At 40.0% G+C, this 19384-nt stretch overlaps 1 protein-coding gene across 5 annotated transcripts in view; it reads left to right on the top strand.

Annotated features, from left to right (window-relative positions):
- Positions 1-18758, top strand: part of CFAP97 (cilia and flagella associated protein 97) — a 56147-nt gene extending 37389 nt beyond the window's left edge. For 4 of the 5 annotated variants that reach the window (XM_033215836.1, XM_033215838.1, XM_033215839.1 and 1 more), the window contains exons 3-5: positions 849-1114; positions 14202-14352; positions 15468-18758. In XM_033215836.1, coding sequence (XP_033071727.1) covers positions 849-1114; positions 14202-14352; positions 15468-15598 — 548 coding nt within the window. In that variant the 3' untranslated portion in view covers positions 15599-18758. Of the gene's footprint in view, positions 1-848; positions 1115-7300; positions 7545-14201; positions 14353-15467 lie in introns of those variants that run through there. The other variant, XM_033215840.1, reaches the window with a different exon arrangement.
- The last annotated feature ends 626 nt before the right edge of the window (positions 18759-19384 follow it).

Raw genomic sequence — 19384 nt, 5'->3', positions numbered from 1 at the left:
AGACCCACCCTTCAGCCGGGTGCAGTGGCTCATGTCTGTAATCCCAACACTTTGGGGGGTCGAGGCGGGTGGATCACCTGAGGTCAGGAGTTCAAGACCAGCCTGGCCAACATGATGAAACTCCCATCTCTACTAAAAATACAAAAATTAGCTGGGTGTTGTAGCGGATGCCTGTAATCCCAGCTACTCAGGAGGCTGAGGGACAGAGCAAGACCCTGTCTCAAAAAAAAAAAAAAAGACAAAAACCATTAGAGAAAAATAGCTTACTATTAATTTCCTTTAGAATTGAATTTTAAAGGGCTTATAGATAAATTAATCTAGAAGCCTTGTTCTACAAAAGGAACCTGGTGAGCATTAAATACTAAGCTACGTCCAATTTTTTTCGACAAAGTTGTAATCCAGATGTCATTAGCATTATTTCATACATACTTTTTCATGTATTAATACATATTTTTAAGGGTTAAAACATGTACCACCGGGCCGGGCACAGTGGCTCACGCCTGTAATCCCAGCACTTTGGGAGGCTGAGGTGGATGGATCACCTGAGGTCAGGAGTTCAAGACCAGCCTGGCCAACATGGTAAAACCCCATCCTTACTAAAAATACAAAAATTAGCCAGGCGTGGTGGCAGATGCCTGTAATCCCAGCTACTCTGGAGGCTGAGGCAGGAGAATCGCTGAACCCAGGAGGCGGAGGTTGCAGCGAGCAGCTGAGATTGTGCCATTGCCGTCCAGCCTGGGCAACAAGAGGGAAACTCCGTCTCAAAAGAAAGGGGGGGAAATAAAAAGCATGTACCACATACTTACTTTGTTTGACCATTTTATCTTTTTTTTTGTTCTTTTCTGTAGCTTTTCTGCAGTTAGATAAAAAAGGACCACAAAAGCATCACTTTGATCAACCTTCAGTAGCACCTGGGAAAAACTACTCTTTCACAAGAGAAGAGGTGAGACAGATCGATCGGGAAAATCAGAGGCTTTTGAAAGAACTGTCAAGACAGGCGGAAAAGCCAGGAAGCAAAAGTACAGTTCTTAAATCAACTGATCATCCCCCAAAGTTATATCACAGTGCTCTCAACAGACAGAGGGAACAGCAAAGGATTGAGAGAGAAAACTTGGTAAGTAACTCAAACAGTCATCAAAGAAAATGTGTTTGCACTGATTGGTACGTCCAGCTTACAGGAAACCTAAATACAGCCAAATATTCAAACTTCATTACATAAAAGCAGGTACAGTATGTGTGGCATGAAACATATGATGTGCTGTAAGTCTGGAAGATACAATAGTATTTTTATCCAGGAAACTATATATTAAGAGACCATTGGCCAGATGCAGTGGGTCACACTATAATTCTAGCACTCTGGGAGGCCGAGGTGGGCAGCTCGTTTGAGGCAAGGAGTTTGAGACCAGATTGTGCCGTCTGGCAAAACCCCACCAGCTCTACCAAAAATGCAGAAATTAACTGGGCATGGTGGCACACACCTGTGATCCCAGATACTTGGGAGGCTGAGGGGGGAGGAGCGTCTGAACCCGGCTGGTATAGGTTACAAGGAGCCGAGATTCTACCAGTGGACTCCAGCCTGGGCAACAGAGCCAGACTCCATCTCAAAAAAAGAAAAAAACAAAAAAACAAAACAAAAAGAGAGAGGAGACTATTAAAGGAAAATACTGAAAGTTCCATTATTTATTTGCCTAGATCAGTTAAATCACTGCAGTAGAACAGGAAGTGGTATGCAAGGGTCAGATACAGTGTTTCTTCTGTAAAGTATTCAGTCACAAGTGAAATCTCTTTTACTTTATTGTGTCCTGGAAAGCTAAAACAAATTGTGTATCACTTATTTTAAAGGATCCGTGTATCTCCAATAGGCCAAATTGTTAGTCTGCTACTTAAATGTATGAAACATTGATTGTTACAAATCATATAGTTTGATATTCTAAGAAAATAAACATGGCAACTGTTGAAAATCTTCACAGTTAAAACTTATCGCATATTTTCTTCATAAGATTTAGTTCATAATAATTGCTGGTATTTACTGAGCTTTTACTAAACACTAGGCATTGTTTTCTGAGTATCTTCCAAGTATTAACTTATTGAATCCTGACAACAGTTCTCTGAAGTAGATAACTATTTTTATCCACATCTTACGATGAAAAAACTGAGGCTTAGACAGGTTAAATATTTAGCACAGAGCTACTAAGTATGCTGCTGAGCCAAGGTTTTAAACCCAGGTAGTCTCTTAAACTAGAATTAGACCCTTAATGAACACGTAAACTCAGAGCTAAAATAATTAGAAAGCTATTAAAATTATTAAGACCATTTTCAAAATTAACCCTCCTTATGTGTCATTACCAGTGTTTTCCTGTGTAACCATATGCTTACCTAAACTTGTAACAACTCTTTTGTCATTTCTTTATTACCATACTAACCCCAAGATTTGGGAAGCTAGGATTGCTATTTATAAAAACTAGTAGTCTTGAACCCTTCAAGAGGATTACCCTGCACGTGGCAAGGAACAGATAACTAAGCTAGGTGAAATGAGGTTGGTGGGAGCTGACATAGATGATAGCGTTCCACACATCACCTTCGCAGTATTCAAGATTCGTTCATGTTTCATGGAAATTTGAAATTCCCATATGTCACAAACATTTGGGATTACTTCCTTTGTTTTCACTGTCACACCTGTCTCTGGGCTGATCTCATTTAATAAACAATTACATTGTGCATACTATTTTACAAGTATTAGGCATTTCAGGCAAATCCTGATAGCAATCTTACAGTTACTGTAGTTACAAAAGAGTAAAAGAGACACTGGGTGGGGCACAGGAACTTACGCAGGGTCACACAGCTAGCAGGTGTCAGAGCCCAGGTGCAAATCCAGGTTGCCTAGCTTTGGGGTTACCTTTTTTATTAACCAGCTTTATTGAGATAATTCACAGACTATTACCCATTTAAAGTGTACACATTCAATGGTTTTGGTATATTATTAGGTTGTAGTAATGTATATATAACTTAAAATTTGCCATTTTAACAATTTTTAAGTGTATAATTCAGTGGCATTAAGCATATCCACAGTGTCGGGCAACTGTCACTACCATCTATTTCTAAAGCGTTTTCATCACTTCATACAGATGCTGTGCTTATTAAACAGCTCTCCTTTCCCCACCTGCTTATCCTCTGAGGGTGTCTAGTCTACTTTCTGTCTCTACGAATTTGGCTATTCTAAATATTTCATATGAGTAGAACCATATCTGGTTTATTTCACTTAAAATGTTTTCACGTTTCATCTATATTGTAGCATGTATCAGAACCTAATTCCTTTTTATGGCTGAATACTATTCCATTGTAGGTGTAGACCTAAGCTACAGTGAATAATACTGAAGTGAATATTGGCAACTATCTGTTCATGTCCCTGCTTTTAGTTCCTTAGGGTGTACACATAGAGTAGAATTCCTGGGTCATATGGTAATTTTGTGTTTAGTTTTTTAAGGAACCTGAGTTTACTGTTTTTTTTTTTTGTTTTTTTTTTTTTTTTAGAGATGGAATCTTACTCGTTGCCAGGCTGGAGTGCAGTGGCGCAATCTCAGCTCACTGCAACCTCTGCCTCCCAGGTTCAAGCGATTCTTCTGCCTCAGCCTCCTGAGTAGCTGGGACTGCAGGTGCACGCCACCACACCCGGCTAATTTTTTTGTATTTTTAGTAAAGATGGGGTTTCACCGTGTTAGCCAGGATGGTCTCAATCTCCTGACTACATGATCCTCCCTCTACAGGCAGATACGCCTGTAATCTGCCTCCCAAAGTGCTTCGATTACAGGCGTGAGCCACTGCACCCATTGACTTTGATTATTTTTCTATTTAAAAAATCCTATTAGTCCAGGCCTGATGACTCATGCCTGTAATATAAATATAATTATTTATATTGAACCTGTTTGACAGTCTTAAATACTACCTTCCTGACCAGAAGTATGGTCTTAACCATACTTCAAGCCTTCTCATACTCAACCTTAAAAAAAAAGAGCCACGTTCGCTCTTTGAGTGTGAGCTGATACTTTTTTTTTTTTTTTTGGTAGAGATGAGATCTCACTTCGTTGCCCAGACTGGTCTCAGACTCCTGACCTCAGGCAATCCTTCCGCCTTAGCCTCCTAAAGTGCTGGGATTACAGGCATGAGCTACTGCACCCAGGCTGATAAACTTTTTAATCTGTTTGCTAAACTGTTAATATTTAAAATATACATGCATGTGTTCAGCACACACAGACACACTTTTGTAGTTATTTCTGTGTTAGATATACTGTAAAACAATTCATTCCTTTATATTTTTTGTGATTTATATTCCTTCACTTGCTGTATCTCCAGTGACAGAGAACAATTCAGGTGGCTAACAGACATGATGACTAAAGCATTTCTGTTCTGGCACTCTTACATCAGTGTGTTAGCAGTTCAGAGGCTATTTAGATGGAAATGATCCCAAAGAAGTAGCGTTGTGCAGAAAAGGTAGAGAAGGAAGGCAACGATTGTATAAAACTGACTTCTGTGCTCTAGAGTTAAAAGCATACTGTTCATCTGTCCTGATGATGATGTTCAAGATCATCATTATTTGTTTCAATAGGTAGATATTATCCTTCCTCTCATTAAACATTGCATCTAAACAAAAATTAAGGGAATAAAAATTATTCTAGCTTATTGGCCTAGCTTATTAGCAAATTTTAAATTCAGAGAAATGAAAATTTTATCCTGTAGAGAATGTTTTTATCCAGTAGATAACTTTATCAGTAGAGAGCCTCAATGATCATTATAATTTAAATAATATTAGAATTTTATTACTTGTAAAAAGGGGAGTAATTTTTTAATTCATGAATTCTGAAATATTATTTTTAGCCAGGTACAGTGGCTTACGCCTGTAATCCCAGCATTTTGGGAGGCCAGGGCAGGAGGGTTGCCTGAACCCAGAAGTTCAAGACCAGCGTGGTCAACATTGTGAGATTCCATCTCTATGAAAAATAAAAAATTAGCCAGGCGTGGTGGTGCATGGCTGTAATCCCAGCTGCTCCGGAAGCTGAGGAGGAGGATCGCTTGGTCCTGGGAGGTCACGGCTGCAGAGAGCCGTGATCACTCCACCTCGACCTCCTGCATTCAAGTGATCCTTCAGCCTGGGTGACAGAGCAAGACCCTATCTCAAAAAAAAAAAGAAAGGAAGATTCCTGTTGAACCATATCTCTTTCTTTTCATTTGAACTTTTTTCCAAAAGAGCACAAGAACAATCTTAACAGAAGGAGAGGTGGTTAAAGATACTTGGTTTATGGTTTCACTTTACCCTCTAAGAAGAAGTGAGATTATTTCATTCTTTTGAATGCATGTCACTTTCCTCAGGTGTGAAAGAATGTTGAGGGGAGAGAAGTAATTCAAGCAAAGTTATGGAGGAAGTAAGATTCCTAGAGGAATGTAGTATCAGGGTTGGAGCCTAAAGTTAACTAAATGGAGTTAACTTTCTTTTTTTTTTTTACTTTCTAAGATTATGTATGTAAATAAAATAGTCCTTAGTTATTTTGTTGCTGTTGTTTTGGGGGGAGTTTTTTGTTGGCTTTTGGAGATGAGGTCTTGCTATGTTACCCAGGCTGAACTCCTGGGCTTAAGTGATGCTCCCAGCTCAGCCTCCTGAGTAGCTGGGACTACAAGCGTGTGACACCCCGCCTAGCTTATTAGCAAATTTTAAATTCAGAGAAATGAAAATAAATAGACAATATCGTCTAGCCCATCTTTTCATGTACAAAAATTTAAATGAACAAATAAATAATGTATTAATGATTTCTGCAGCTGTTAGCATAATTTTTCCAGTTAGGAGTTCTTGTGTTTTATTTTATTTTATTTTAAAAATAAAAGGCATGTATGAATTTAGAAACTTAAGGCAGTTCTTTTTTTTTTTTTTTTTTTTTTTTTTTTTTGAGACAAGGTCTCGCTTTGTCACCCAGGCTGGAGTACAGTGGCAGAATCTTGGCTCACTACAACCTCTGCCTTGCGAGTTCAAGGTATTCTCCTGCCTCAGCGCCCTGAGTAGCTGAGATCACAGGCATGTGCCACCACCCCTGGCTAATTTTTGTATTTTTAGTAGAGACGGGGTTTCACCATGTTGGCCAGGCTGGTCTCGAACTCCTGACCTCAGGTGATCTACTGGCCTCAGCATCTCAAAGTGCTGGGGTTACAGGCGTGAGCCACCACACCTGGCCTAAGGCAATTCTTTTTTTTTTTTTTGAGATGGAGTCTCGCTCTGTCGCCCAGGCTGGAGTGCAATGGCCGGATCTCAGCTCACTGCACGCCCGCCACGTCGCCCGGCTAGTTTTTTGTATTTTTTAGTAGAGACGGGGTTTCACCGTGTTAGCCAGGATGGTCTCGATCTCCTGACCTCGTGATCTGCCCGTCTCGGCCTCCCAAAGTGCTGAGATTACAGGCTTGAGCCACCGCGCCCAGCCTAAGGCAATTCTTAAAAACATTCAATGAAAAATAGGCCAGGGCTGGTGGATCACCTGAGGTCAGGAATTCGAGACCAGCCTGGGCAACATGGTGAAACCCATCTCTACTAAAAATACAAAAATTAGCCGGGTGTGGTAGTGGGCGCCTGTAATCCCAGGGCTCCTGTAAATCCCAGCTACTCAGGAGGCTGAGGCAGGAGAATCACTTGAACCCAGGAAGCAGAGGTTGCAGTGAGCCAAGATACTCGCCTGGGCAACAAGAGCAAAACTCCATCTCAATAAATAAATAGATAAATAATAAAATTCTCCTCTTCTGTGCTTTGTCTGCTAGTATACAGGAGTAACTTTATTTTATTTATTTACTTATTTAGATGATCTCACTCTGTCACCCAGGCTGGAGTGCAGTGATGGGATCTTGGCTCCTTGCAACCTCCACCTCCTGGGTTCAAGTGATTCTCCTGCCTCAGCCTCCTGAGTAGCTGGGACTACAGGCTTACGCCACCACACCCAGCTAATTTTTGTATTTTTAGTGGAGATGGTATTGCCATGTTAGCCGGGCTGGTTTCAAACTCCTGACCTCAAGTGATCCATGCACCTCAGCTTCCCAAAGTGCAAGGATTACAGGCGTGAGCCACTATGCCTGGCCTATAGGAGTAACTTCAGAACTCTTATACAGAATAATTAAAGGGAGATTATGATAAATTGTCACAAAAATGAAGATTTATAGCAAGTCTCATACCTACTATGAATACCAATCTGCTGATTAACAGTATTTTTGTTCTAAGATCTTGAAATAATGTATAGTGTACTTAATTTGGGTTTCCTTCTTTTCTGGTTAGGGTCTGTTATCTCCTCCCATTGAAGAAAGCCAGCTAATGATAACTCTGTGGCTCCCGCTGTTGAAATGTAGAGAACAGTCGTCTGATTCTCCCTGTGTGGGGGACAGTTGTTACTTTTTAGTGTCCTTACAAGGTCTTTGCTTCATCACTCTAGAAACACTAAAGCAACTCTCATCTGCCAGTGGCTGCAGAAATCATTAAGACATTATTTATTTGTTTAAATTTGTTTAAACATCAAAAGATGGGCTAGGTTAATTTTTTTCTGAAGAGAATAATTCTGGTTATAAAATAAATATTTGGACAAGTGTATTTGTTCATTTTCATACTGCTATAAAGATACTACCTGAGACTGGGTAATTTATAAACAAAAGAGGTTTAATTGACTTACAGTTCTGCAAGGTTGGAGAAGCCTCAGGAAACTTAGAATCATGCTGGAAGGCAAAGCAGAAGCAAGACACGTCTGACATGGTGGCAGGACAGAGAGGGAGCACAGGGGAAACTACCACTTTTAAGCCTCAGATCTCGTGAGAACTCTGTCACTATCACGAGAACAGCATGGGGGAAACCACCCCCATGATCCAATCACCTCCCACCAGGTCCCCCCTCCACACATGGGGATTCCAATTCGGGATGAGATTTGGGTGGGGACACAGAGTCAGACCATATCAATAGGTATATAATACAGTATTGTTAACTATAGTCAACATGCTATACGTTAGATCTCCAGAACTTACTCATCTTGCATGCCTGGAACTTTGTATCTTGGGTACGTGACGTTTGCCAAGAGACTAGATCTTAGGTGTTCTCACCAGACACATAAATAAAAATGGTAACCCTGTGAGATGATGGACGTGTGAGTAGCTCAAGTGTGATCATTTCAACATGTATACGTATATCAAAACTTCAAGTTATTTACCTTAATATATATAATTACCCAAAATTGCACTTTTTTTTTTTTTTTTTGAGACAGAGTCTTGCTCTTGTTGCCCAGGCTGGAGTACAGTGGCACAATCTCGGCTCACTGCAATCTCCAGCTCCTGGGTTCAAGCAATTCTCCTGCCTCAGCCTCCTGAGTAGCTGGGATTACAGGTGCCCACTAATTTTTGTATTTTTGTACACTGCCCCACTAATTTTTGTATTTTTAGTAGAGATGGGATTTCGCCATGTTGGCCAGGCTGGTCTCAAACTCCTGACCTCAGGTGATCTGCCTGCCTTGGCCTCCCAAAGTGCTGGGATCGCAGGCGTGGGCCACCGCACCCAGCCAAAAAGTGCAATTTCTTTTTTTTTTTTGTTTTTTTTTGTTTTTTTTTGTTTTTTTTTTGAGACGGAGTCTCGCTCTGTCGCCCAGGCTGGAGTGCAGTGGCCGGATCTCAGCTCACTGCAAGCTCCGCCTCCCGGGTTTACGCCATTCTCTCGCCTCAGCCTCCCGAGTAGCTGGGACTACAGGCGCTCGCCACCTCGCCCGGCTAATTTTTTGTATATTTTAGTAGAGACGGGGTTTCACCGTGTTAGCCAGGATGGTCTCGATCTCCTGACCTCGTGATCCGCCCGTCTCGGCCTCCCAAAGTGCTGGGATTACAGGCTTGAGCCGCCGCGCCCTGCCAAAAGTGCAATTTCTTAAAAAAAAAATGCGGACGAACTCTTTTGGGATTCATTATTAGAATCTGATTTGAGTGGCAGTTCTAAGATTTTGTAAACCATACATTACCATTCTTATTGTTTTTTAAGCCATTAAATATTTAATGTCTCTTAGGAGCAATGTAAAGAAGGAATATAAGGCCGAGACGGGCGGATCACGAGGTCAGGAGATCGAGACCGTCCTGGCTAACACGGTGAAACCCCGTCTCTACTAAAAAATACAAAAAAAACTAGCCAGGCGAGGTGGCCAGCGCCTGTAGTCCCAGCTACTCGGGAGGCTGAGGCAGAATGGCGTAAACCCGGGAGGCAGAGCTTGCAGTGAGCTGAGATCAGGCCACTGCACCCCAGCCTAGGTGACAGAGTGAGACTCCGTCTCAAAAAAAAAGAAAAAAGAAGGAATATAAAATACTGCCCTAACTATCATGTACTTTAAAACTTAGCTGGAAGATAATACTGTTGTTGCATGTCAAACAACTAGAAAATACAGCAATATTAACAATATCACTAATTTTAATAAGTTCTTTTTTTTTTTTTTGAACCTTCCGAGTTCAAGTGATTCTCATGCCTCAGCCTCCTGAGTAGCTGGAACTGTAGACGCCTGCCACCACACCGGGCTAATTTTTTTTCTATTTTTAGTAGAGATGGGGTTTCACTGTATTGGCCAGGCTGGTCTCGAACTCCTCCCCAAGTAATCTGCCTGCCTCAGCCTTGCCCCAAGTAATCTGCCTACCTCAGCCTTGCAAAGTATTGGGATTATGGGGTGAGCCATCACGCCCAGCCTTAATAAGTTTTTGCTGAGCCGGGCGCAGTGGCTCAAGCCTGTAATCCCAGCACTTTGGGAGGCCGAGACGGGCGGATCACGAGGTCAGGAGATCGAGACCATCTTGGCTAACATGGTGAAACTCCGTCTCTACTAAAAAATACAAAAAACTAGCCGGGCGAGGTGGCGGGCGCCTGTGGTCCCAGCTACTCAGGAGGCTGAGGCGGGAGAATGGCGAGAACCCGGGAGGTGGAGCTTGCAGTGAGCTGAGATCCGGCCACCGCACTCCAGCCTAGGCGACAGAGTAAGACTCCGTCTCAAAATAAAATAAAATAAAATAAGTTTTTGCTAGATGCTAGGCACTATTTTAAGCACTTTAGATGCATTATATCACTTAATTACTAAAAACTGACTCTGAGGTTATTTCATTATTAATATCCCTGTCATGGAATTTGATCAAGGACACAATCAGTGGCAGAGCCAAGTGTTAAGCCCACATCTTTCTGACTATATAGCTTACATTTATTATCACTGTATTAGAATTATTACAGCATTTTGAATTTTTTTTTTTTTTTTTTTTTTTTTTTTTGAGATAAGGTCTTGCTCTGTCACCCAGGCTAGAGTCTAGTGGTGTGATCATGACTCACTGCAGCCTCGACCTCCTGGACTCAAGCCGTTCTCCTCTGCCTCTTGGGTAGCTGGGATCACAGGCACGCACAACCATGCCCGGCTAATTTTTGTATTTTTTGGAAGAGACGGGGTCTCGCCATGTTGCCTAGGGAGGTCTTGAACTCCTGGACTCAGACAGTCCTCCTGCCTTGGCCTCCCAAAATGCTGGGACTACAGATGTAAGCCACTGCACCCAACCTGAACTATTGTTTTTTAAGTTTTACATGAGAGTTCTAAATTGATGACTAAATTAAAATGCATACACTTTTGATTTTGGGGCTTACACCAGGGGTGTCCACTCTTTTGGCTTCCCTCGGCCACATTGGAAGAAAAAAAATTGTCTGGGGCCATACATAAAATACGCTAACCATAGCTGATGAGCTAAAAAAAGAAATTGCCGGCCGGGCACGGTGGCTCAAGCCTGTAATCCCGGCACTTTGGGAGGCCGAGACGGGCGGATCACGAGGTCAGGAGATCGAGACCATCCTGGCTGACACCGTGAAACCCCGTCTCTACTAAAAAATACAAAAAACTAGCCGGGCGAGGTGGCGGGCGCCTGTAGTCCCAGCTACTCGGGAGGCTGAGGCAGGAGAATGGCGTAAACCTGGGAGGTGGAGCTTGCAGTGAGCTGAGATCCAGCCACTGCACTCCAGCCTGGGCGACAGAGCAAGACTCCGTCTCAAAAAACAAAGAAAAAAAAAAAAGAAATTGCCAAAAAAATAAATCTCATAATGTTTTAAGAAGGTTTATGAATTTGTGCTGGGCCGCATTCAAAGCCATCCTGAGCCGCATGCAGCCTGCAGGCCACAGGTCAGACAAGGGTGGTTTACACCTTAAAATTTAGGGTAATCAACACTTTGTATTTTGACATTATTTCTATAGACAAGAGTTAGTTCTCAAATCCTTTAGCTTTTGTTTAGCTTGTTATATTCATGTAACACTCAGATGGACACATGGTATTGTTTTGTGTGATTTGGGTACATGAGCCGAATCATTTCTCTCTTATTTCCCTAAGTTTCTGCTTGTAAACTTGATAATTGATGTATCAGTCTTCAGAATGGGTTTACTTTTTGCGTTATTGTACAATTATTTCAAAGTTGACTTTGATCACATCTATATTGTTTTATATCTGATGAATAAGTATTGTAATTATCTTAAAATTTGTAAAAGAAAAAATACTCATCCAACCAAATAAATAAATTTAGGACATTAGGAGTTTAATAGACATTGAGACTTCTACCAGCAAAAAAGCAAAATTGAAAGATAACTGAAAATACCAGGTCTTCTGTCTTGTCCTTTCTACCCTGCACAGCTCGGTGCATAGTTAATAGGATAATCAGAGAAAACAGCAGGTGCACTCTGCTAGTGAAAGACACTAAAGATGTGATCCCAGGAAGTTCCAGTACAGTTATAAACTGCAGGTAGAGAAGATACAATTTCAGGAGGTTTGGACACCGAAATCACACAGCTTCTCTGTCCACAATGCAAGAAAGAGGATATGATGGAAGACCGTGGACTTCACAGTCAGGTGGAATCACGTTCAAATCAAAACTCAGCTCAGCCAAGGGAACCACTAATACTAGTTGGGTAATTTGAGTAGGTGACTCTTTTCTAGCTTTTGAAGGCTAAAAACTAGGGAGGGGCACTTCACACAGAAGGAGCAGCATGCAGGCAGGCAGTAAAGATGTTCTCGGTTGTTCTGTTCAGTTCTTCATGTGTTTTGCACCTCTGCCGTTTGCCTCCAAGCCTCCTTTTGTTTCTATAACAACCTCCTCTCCCTTTTCTAAACGGCCCTTCCCCTGAATATCTTGGCTTATTTTTGCACTATCTCTTCCTTCTTTGGAATTGCGGCTCAGGAACTCAGCACAGAAGGGCAGGGGGTGAAACTGATCCAACACCAAGTGGAAGAAGAGTTTTGGGAGTGGTTGGTGGTGATGTTTTATAACAGTGTGAATGTACAGAATGCCAAAGAACCATATGCTTAGAAGTGGTTAAAATGTGGTTTCATTTTACCACAATAAAAGGAAGAAAGAAAAAAAGATTGTCCAGAGAAAACTTGTCCTATGACTGAATTCATGAGTCTGATTTTTGATGTGAAACTTAGGACAGGTCAGTACTCCCTTTGCAAATAAGATTAGCTTCCTTCAGAGAAAGTTTGAATCAATAAAGAAAATAACAAAATACAATCATGGATCAATTGCCCAAGCTGTTTGGTCTACCTCAGTATTTCTTTCTCAGCAATGCCTATGAAAAGCCAACAGAATAAACTCTTTCACCTTTTAAGAAATAATTATAAACAAAATTTAGAACATTATACGTTAGTCTCTGTTACTGAATTGTAAAAAATTACTATGTTATTGCATACTGTATTGCCTTGGCCAATTGGTTTATATATCCTTTTTTTTTTTAATTAAGATATTATTAAAATGGAGACAGGGTCTCGCCATGTTGTCCAGACTGGTCTGGAACTCCTGAGCTCAAGCAGGTCATCCACCCGCCTTGGCCTCCCAAAGTGCTGGGACTACAGGCGTGAGCTACTGTGCCCAGCCTACATATCTTTTTTAAAACTTTATATTCTTTTTTTTTTTTTTTTTTGAGACGGAGTCTTGCTCTGTCGCCCAGGCTGGAGTGCAGTGGCCGGATCTCAGCTCACTGCAAGCTCTGCCTCCCGGGTTCACGCCCTTCTCCTGCCTCAGCCTCCCGAGTAGCTGGGACTACAGGCGCCCGCCACCTCGCCCGGCTAGTTTTTTTTGTATTTTTAGTAGAGACGGGGTTTCACTGTGTTAGCCAGGATGGTCTCGATCTCTTGACCTCGTGATCCGCCCGTCTTGGCCTCCCAAAGTGCTGGGATTACAGGCTTGAGCCACCGCGCCCGGCCAAAACTTTATATTCTTTACTAATTGGTTTTCAAACTTCTTAACAGTAAAAGCTTTTTTCTCCAAATTAAATGTTACGCAGAATCTTTAGTATATAAAACAGACAATGCAGAAAGCATAGCTGGGCTAGTAGAAATTAGCAGGGGAAGACCCGAGGGCCCTCCCTGCTGGCCTTTCCCTAGTGGCCTACCAGCCCTTGAGGCACTACTGCAAAGGAAACAGGGTGAAAGGCGCTGCTCTACACGTACATGTGGAGAATTGTGGTAGCTTCCATATGTGTGTGGTCATTCCTAGGGTTTAACACTAGGTTCTTAGCATTACAACTCCCGTTACATCATGTCTATGAGAAAATCAAGTTTAATGTATTTTATTTCAACTTACAGCACCTTTCCTAAGACTAACCTGGCACAGAAGAATCAGTCCTCTAGCAAGCTTGTCTAACCCACCTGATTTTGTTGTTTGTTGTTCTGTTTTAGGCTTTTAGCAACCTGAAGCCATGGTTTTTAGTTTCTATCTCTAGCGATACGCAGAAAAGAGAGATGAGGAAGGGGCTTCGCTGGCCCAACCAGAAACAGAAACTAAACCCGTGGCGGTATTCTCTCCGTTGGACACCCTGGATGAACTGTTATACCGTAGTGGTTTGGTTAGCTGTGGGATAGGCAAAAACCCTTGGATTTTTATGAAATTAAATTATCTGAAATACGTTTTTCACATGGTATGTCAGGAATGATTTAAAATCTTTTGGCCGGATGTGGTGGGTCTCGCCTGTAATCCCAGCTACTTGAGAGACTGAGATGGGAGGATCCCTTAAGCCCAGGAGTTCCACGCCAACCTGGGTGACAGAGTAAGATCTTGTCTCTTAAAAAAAAGAATGTGAATGTCACGCTCTAGAATGTATTGCCTTGTTAAAAATGATGCTGTTTAACCTTGGCTTTCAAATTGACTGTCTTGATTGAAGGCTTTATTGAAAAGGCTTGAGGCTGTGAAACCAACAGTAGGTATGAAGCGCTCAGAACAACTGATGGACTATCATCGCAATATGGGTTACCTCAGCTCATCGCCACTGTCGAGACGAGCCAGATCCACTCTCGGCCAGTACAGCCCATTAAGTAAGCAGGACAAAATAAATCAAAATTATTTTATATTTGTTTGTATCTTATATCCATTTTTTTAAAAAATGTAACTTATGTTATTCTGATAGAGTTTTAAATGCGAGCCCTGGAGTGCATTCTGTTATTTCTCACTGTCATGTTTTGTTTTATTTGTATTAGTTCACTTAATTTCAGGTTTCATTTACAGCCTGTAATGACAGGAAGGAAACCAGGAGATAAAACAATCGAAAATATCAGTAGGTTCTTAGGTAATTGAGGAAGTACTTTTAATTTCAGAGTTGATTGAGGGAAGAAATGCATAGATGTGCTGTTTAAAAGCTGCTGAAACGTTCTCCCTAGGTAGTTAAGAATTATTGCTAATAGATTCCAGCCCTTATATGTGCTTTTTTTTACTTACTGGATAACTGAAACAAAAATTAGCAAACTGATCACACAGCAAGCCTTACCACTTTACAGTAAGCAGTAAGGCTTGTTGTGTGATCGGTGACAGACCCAGCCAGTTGTGTGCCCCAGAGAGTACAGGAATGGAGTGACTATTTAGTGCCGGAGCGTGCAACATCTACAAAGGCCAGTGTCCTTTACAGAAGTCTATACGGTACTTGATGTATGCATTCTAAACTATCTAATAAATAGAAGGTAATAGCAAACCACTCGATGCCACAACTTGCCAGCGCCTGCCCGTGTGAGTCTCCAGCTCTCATGACTAGTAGTTCCGTTTATTCCTTCCCCAAGCCTTGCTTCCGCGGCACAGTGACTACGACAGCGTCTTGTTTTAGTAACTCATCCTTAGCACTGTCCCTAAATGTAGGAAGTTATTTGTTGATTAGATATATAAATGGTTATACGAAGGGATTTTTTTCACATGAATTATTTGAGAAGCTTTTAAAAATGTTTGTTTTCCATGCCAATCCAGTGAACCAAAATCCCCTGGTGTGGCATCTGGATGTGTTTGTTACTATATTTTTTGAGTTCCACAGGGAATTCTGAAGTGCATTCCTAGTCGAGAATCATTGCGTTAGACTATTAGACACGCACAGAATGTGGAAGAAAAACTAGTCTGGACTTAAAGCGAGGAGAAGTTTCTCAGATATTTCTTCTTTGCGTATTTTCAGGAGGAGCTTCCAGGACATCCAGTGCGACGAGTGGTCTCAGTTGCAGGAGTGAGCGATCAGCTGTTGACCCCTCCAGTGGCCACCCTCGAAGAAGACCAAAACCCCCTCCTGTCCGTGCAGCTTGGTTGTAAAACACTTTTTTTTACTTTAAACATTGTTCACACAACTTTTATTGAAGTGCTCGTGCATATTACGATAATTCTCTGTGTAAACATCTATAATACCGTTTAGTGATTTAAGGTGTACAACAGTGTGTTGTAATTTATTGTTAGTCAGTGCAAAATTATTGTCAAAAAGATGATTTAATGTAAAAAGTGTTTCCTGAGGATGTATTCATGTAAGATGTATGTGTTCTTCATAGAGAAATAGTGGTATGCATGTGTATCTTCTCATTATAGAAATTGATTCCATTGTCATGCTGTCAAAATAGTAATGATAGTATCATTGCATGATGTACCCAAGATGTTCACTATATAGTTTTCAATTTGTGTTATTTTTATTTCTTTATAAGCGTTATACTATGAGCTTAGCTCCTGAATTTGGCTGGCTTTGTTTTTCATCTGCTTTAGAACTTACATGGCATGACGTAGCTCGATTGTATGAGATTTAACATTGATTATGAAACAAATCTTGAAATGTGTTTTCATTGGTAGAGCTGATCTAGATTTGATGAGCAGATTGAGAGACGCTTCTGTTGGAGCAATTCTTGTAATTCACCAGAGGTATCTAGTTATTGTATAAGTGCACTGAGTGTTAGATCTTAAAAGTTTGATCAACCATTCCAAACTATTTCAAATATGACTATTAGAAAGTTCAACTTAGAAGCTTCCCTTTTGTGTTTTTATGCATTCAGGCAAAGTCCTATTTATGATTCTTAGAAATGAGATAGGTTTTAGAGCTACAGTCTTCTAAATTGTGAATAGTTGAAGGACCACATCAGTTGCATCATAAGCAAAACCTATAGTATTTGTTGAATCAGTGAAATGGCACTATCAGCATGAAGAGCCAAGAAGCAGATCCTGAGGTGTGTTGGACAGAGTTGTATTCAGTATTTACTGTGTTATTAGAGAACACCTACCATAAGAAAGAAATGCTTTAGAAATTCCAGTAAGTATTTATAAGGCCTGAAAAAACTAAAATTTGAACAAAAAGGGAAATAAATCACACGTTTGCTGAGGCTGCTGCTTTAAATGTTGGCTACTTTTCTTGTTTTGGTTTACTCTGATTTGTTTGATTGAACCTTGGAAGTATTATTTTTACCAGCCCCACATTTAAAGACCTAGTAAGCTTGACGGAATTGGTAATGGCAGATAGGGTTTAATATTGTGGACTTTCCAAATTAGAATGTTTTTTCTGTCAAACTTAGGCTTTTGTATAGCAGAGTATGATATCTCATTGTTACCATCGTTTTTCACTACTAGCCTTTTCAATATGCCCTTAAAATGTATTGGAAAGGTTCCATGTTAGATGACAAATGTCTTTTTCCAGTATGAATTTTTGATGTGTAGCCACAGTAAGATTTCTGTTTTCCAGTGGTCAGGCTCTGTAGCACATATGCTGAATGCTTTTTCCTTAGCACCTTTAACGGTAACGTGTTTACTACATTTTCCAAAACATCAATTCAAAGGTCTTGGTTTTAGTTTGTGTTAATAGATTTTGTTGAGGATAGGGCCTGCGAGCATGGGCGCAGCGAGGTTAAATAATTCATGTGACCACAGCCTGGCTTTGAGGTTCTGCTTCTTTTGGGGGCCATAATGTTCATTCAGTGTTATTTGATGCTCTGTTCTGATGAACATGTTATTACACCTGCTGTATATGTAAGCTTTAGCTATACTAAACCAAGGCTTTATTTTCTTTTGTTTTTTAACTTACTGTACTTTGAATGTTTATATAACCTGTATTTCAAGAGAGAGAAGATAATGCTGAATTTTAAATTTAGCATTTGAACATCTGTCCAATAGTGAATTAATCAGTTTTTTAAAAATTGATTTTTAAGTTGTTCCAGAAAAATATTTATGTTTTATATATATAATCTTTTTTATATATAAATCTTTTTTATAAATTTTATTTTAAAAATCTTTAAAAAAAGATTTATATATATATAAAGATTATATATATTTATAGTCTTTTCTGTTCATAATGGCATTAGTCTCTGAATACATTTTATATTATCTTTGCTGCCACATGTCAGGATATAGCACAATAGTTTTATAAATAAAAACTGTACTTTGATTTTAGGTACTCATTTAATGCTTTAGTTTTTACTACTTTGAAAGGGGAAGTTCATCTAAGTATTACTGATAACAGGGATCCAACTTAAAGTAAAAGTTGGAAAGGGCAACAGTCTTTTAAGCAGAACTTACAATTCTGTTGTCATGGTTACTTATATATAATGACTATAACTAGACAAATAGGAGTTGGAAAATGTGGTATATTCTCTAAGTCAAAGTGCTCTGAAGTTGTTATAGTTTAAGGGACATTCTTAAGGAATTACTTAAGTATATTACTCTTTTTGTTTTCAAGGATATGAAAAAGTAAAGGATGGTCGAGCACTGTTTTATATTTTTTTGACCTGTACTGAATATATGTACTTCGAAGGTTTACATCTGTAACTAGAAAGTATACTAATCTGAGGTCTGGTTATTAGGCCAGATTCTTGTTCAGTTATTTTTATCTCTGCCAAAAGTTAAAACTAATGTTGCCTCCTTTTTAAGGTAAGATTCTACGAAAGTTTTTTAACTATTAAAGTTACTTCTTAAGGGGTAGCTCTTATACGTCCCCTACTCTCTTTTTCAGTTTCCATAAAAAGCTGTTTTCTTAGCTATTACTCCAAATAAAGTTCTTTGGTTTGCTTAAAAATGTAGTGTAATGCAGTTGTTTTCTCCCTGCTAACCCGAGTGTCCAAAATAGGTATCTAGACAGCTTTAAGAAGGTGACGGTCACGGGTATGTGATGACTGTGCCTCTCATCTTCAGATTCTTCAACTACTGCGTACTGTGAAACATGTTAAGACCAATATAAATCCAAAGATGTGAGTTGATTATACTTTAATAAATAAATTCATAAAAAGTTTACTATCGTTAATGCCAAAAAAGTCTTAACCCATAAATGATTATATACAATCTTAGAAAATGTGCTTAACAGTTATGGCTTCTTTATTTCTATGAGTAAAGATTAGTAAGAAACTTAAAATTAACATCCTTTTAAAATTTTCTGTTCCATTTTAATGTATTTTAGGCATTTAGAACTAGCCTGGCATAATGAAGAAGGAAATAAAAGAATTAAAGATAACTGAGTTTTGATCCTATGTTTATCTCTAAAATGCACTGTCTTGTTCCTATTTTCAAAATCATAATAACTTTTACGTGCCTTACAAGACCAAGAATTAGTAGGAATAAAGTTGGAAGGATGGTGTCAGTTATTTCTGTCTTTGAAAGTATAATATTTACATGGAAAAGAGTTTGCTTAAAATTATATTCTTAATCAGAATTTATTTAAACTACATCATCTGATTGCTTCTGTAAAATTGTTACAGTACTACAATACAGTGGACACTTACAGCTTAAAGAAATGGGCTTTTTGTTGTTGTTGTTTGTATTTTTGAGATGGAGTCTCACTCTATCACCCAGGCTGGAGTGCAGTGGCACGATCTTGGCTCACTGCAACCTCCGCTTCCCAGGTTCAAGCAATTCTCCTGCCTCAGCCTCCTGCATAGCTGGGATTACAGGTCTGCGCCACCATGCCTGGCTAATTTTGTATTTGTGTTTTTAGTAGAGATGGGTTTTGCCATGCTGGCCAGGCTGGTCTCGAACTCCTGACCTCAAGTGATCTACCCGCCTCAGCCTCCCAAAGTGTTGGGATTACAGGCGTGAGCCACCGCACCTGGCCAATAAATATTTTTTGAAGGTCGTCATGTA

The sequence above is a fragment of the Trachypithecus francoisi genome, unplaced genomic scaffold (genome assembly GCF_009764315.1).
Source record: "Trachypithecus francoisi isolate TF-2019V2 unplaced genomic scaffold, Tfra_2.0 Lachesis_group1, whole genome shotgun sequence".
Classification (NCBI taxonomy): domain Eukaryota; kingdom Metazoa; phylum Chordata; class Mammalia; order Primates; family Cercopithecidae; genus Trachypithecus; species Trachypithecus francoisi.
Note: the sequence above shows the minus strand (reverse complement) of the source record. Positions and strands in the feature narration are given on the sequence as shown.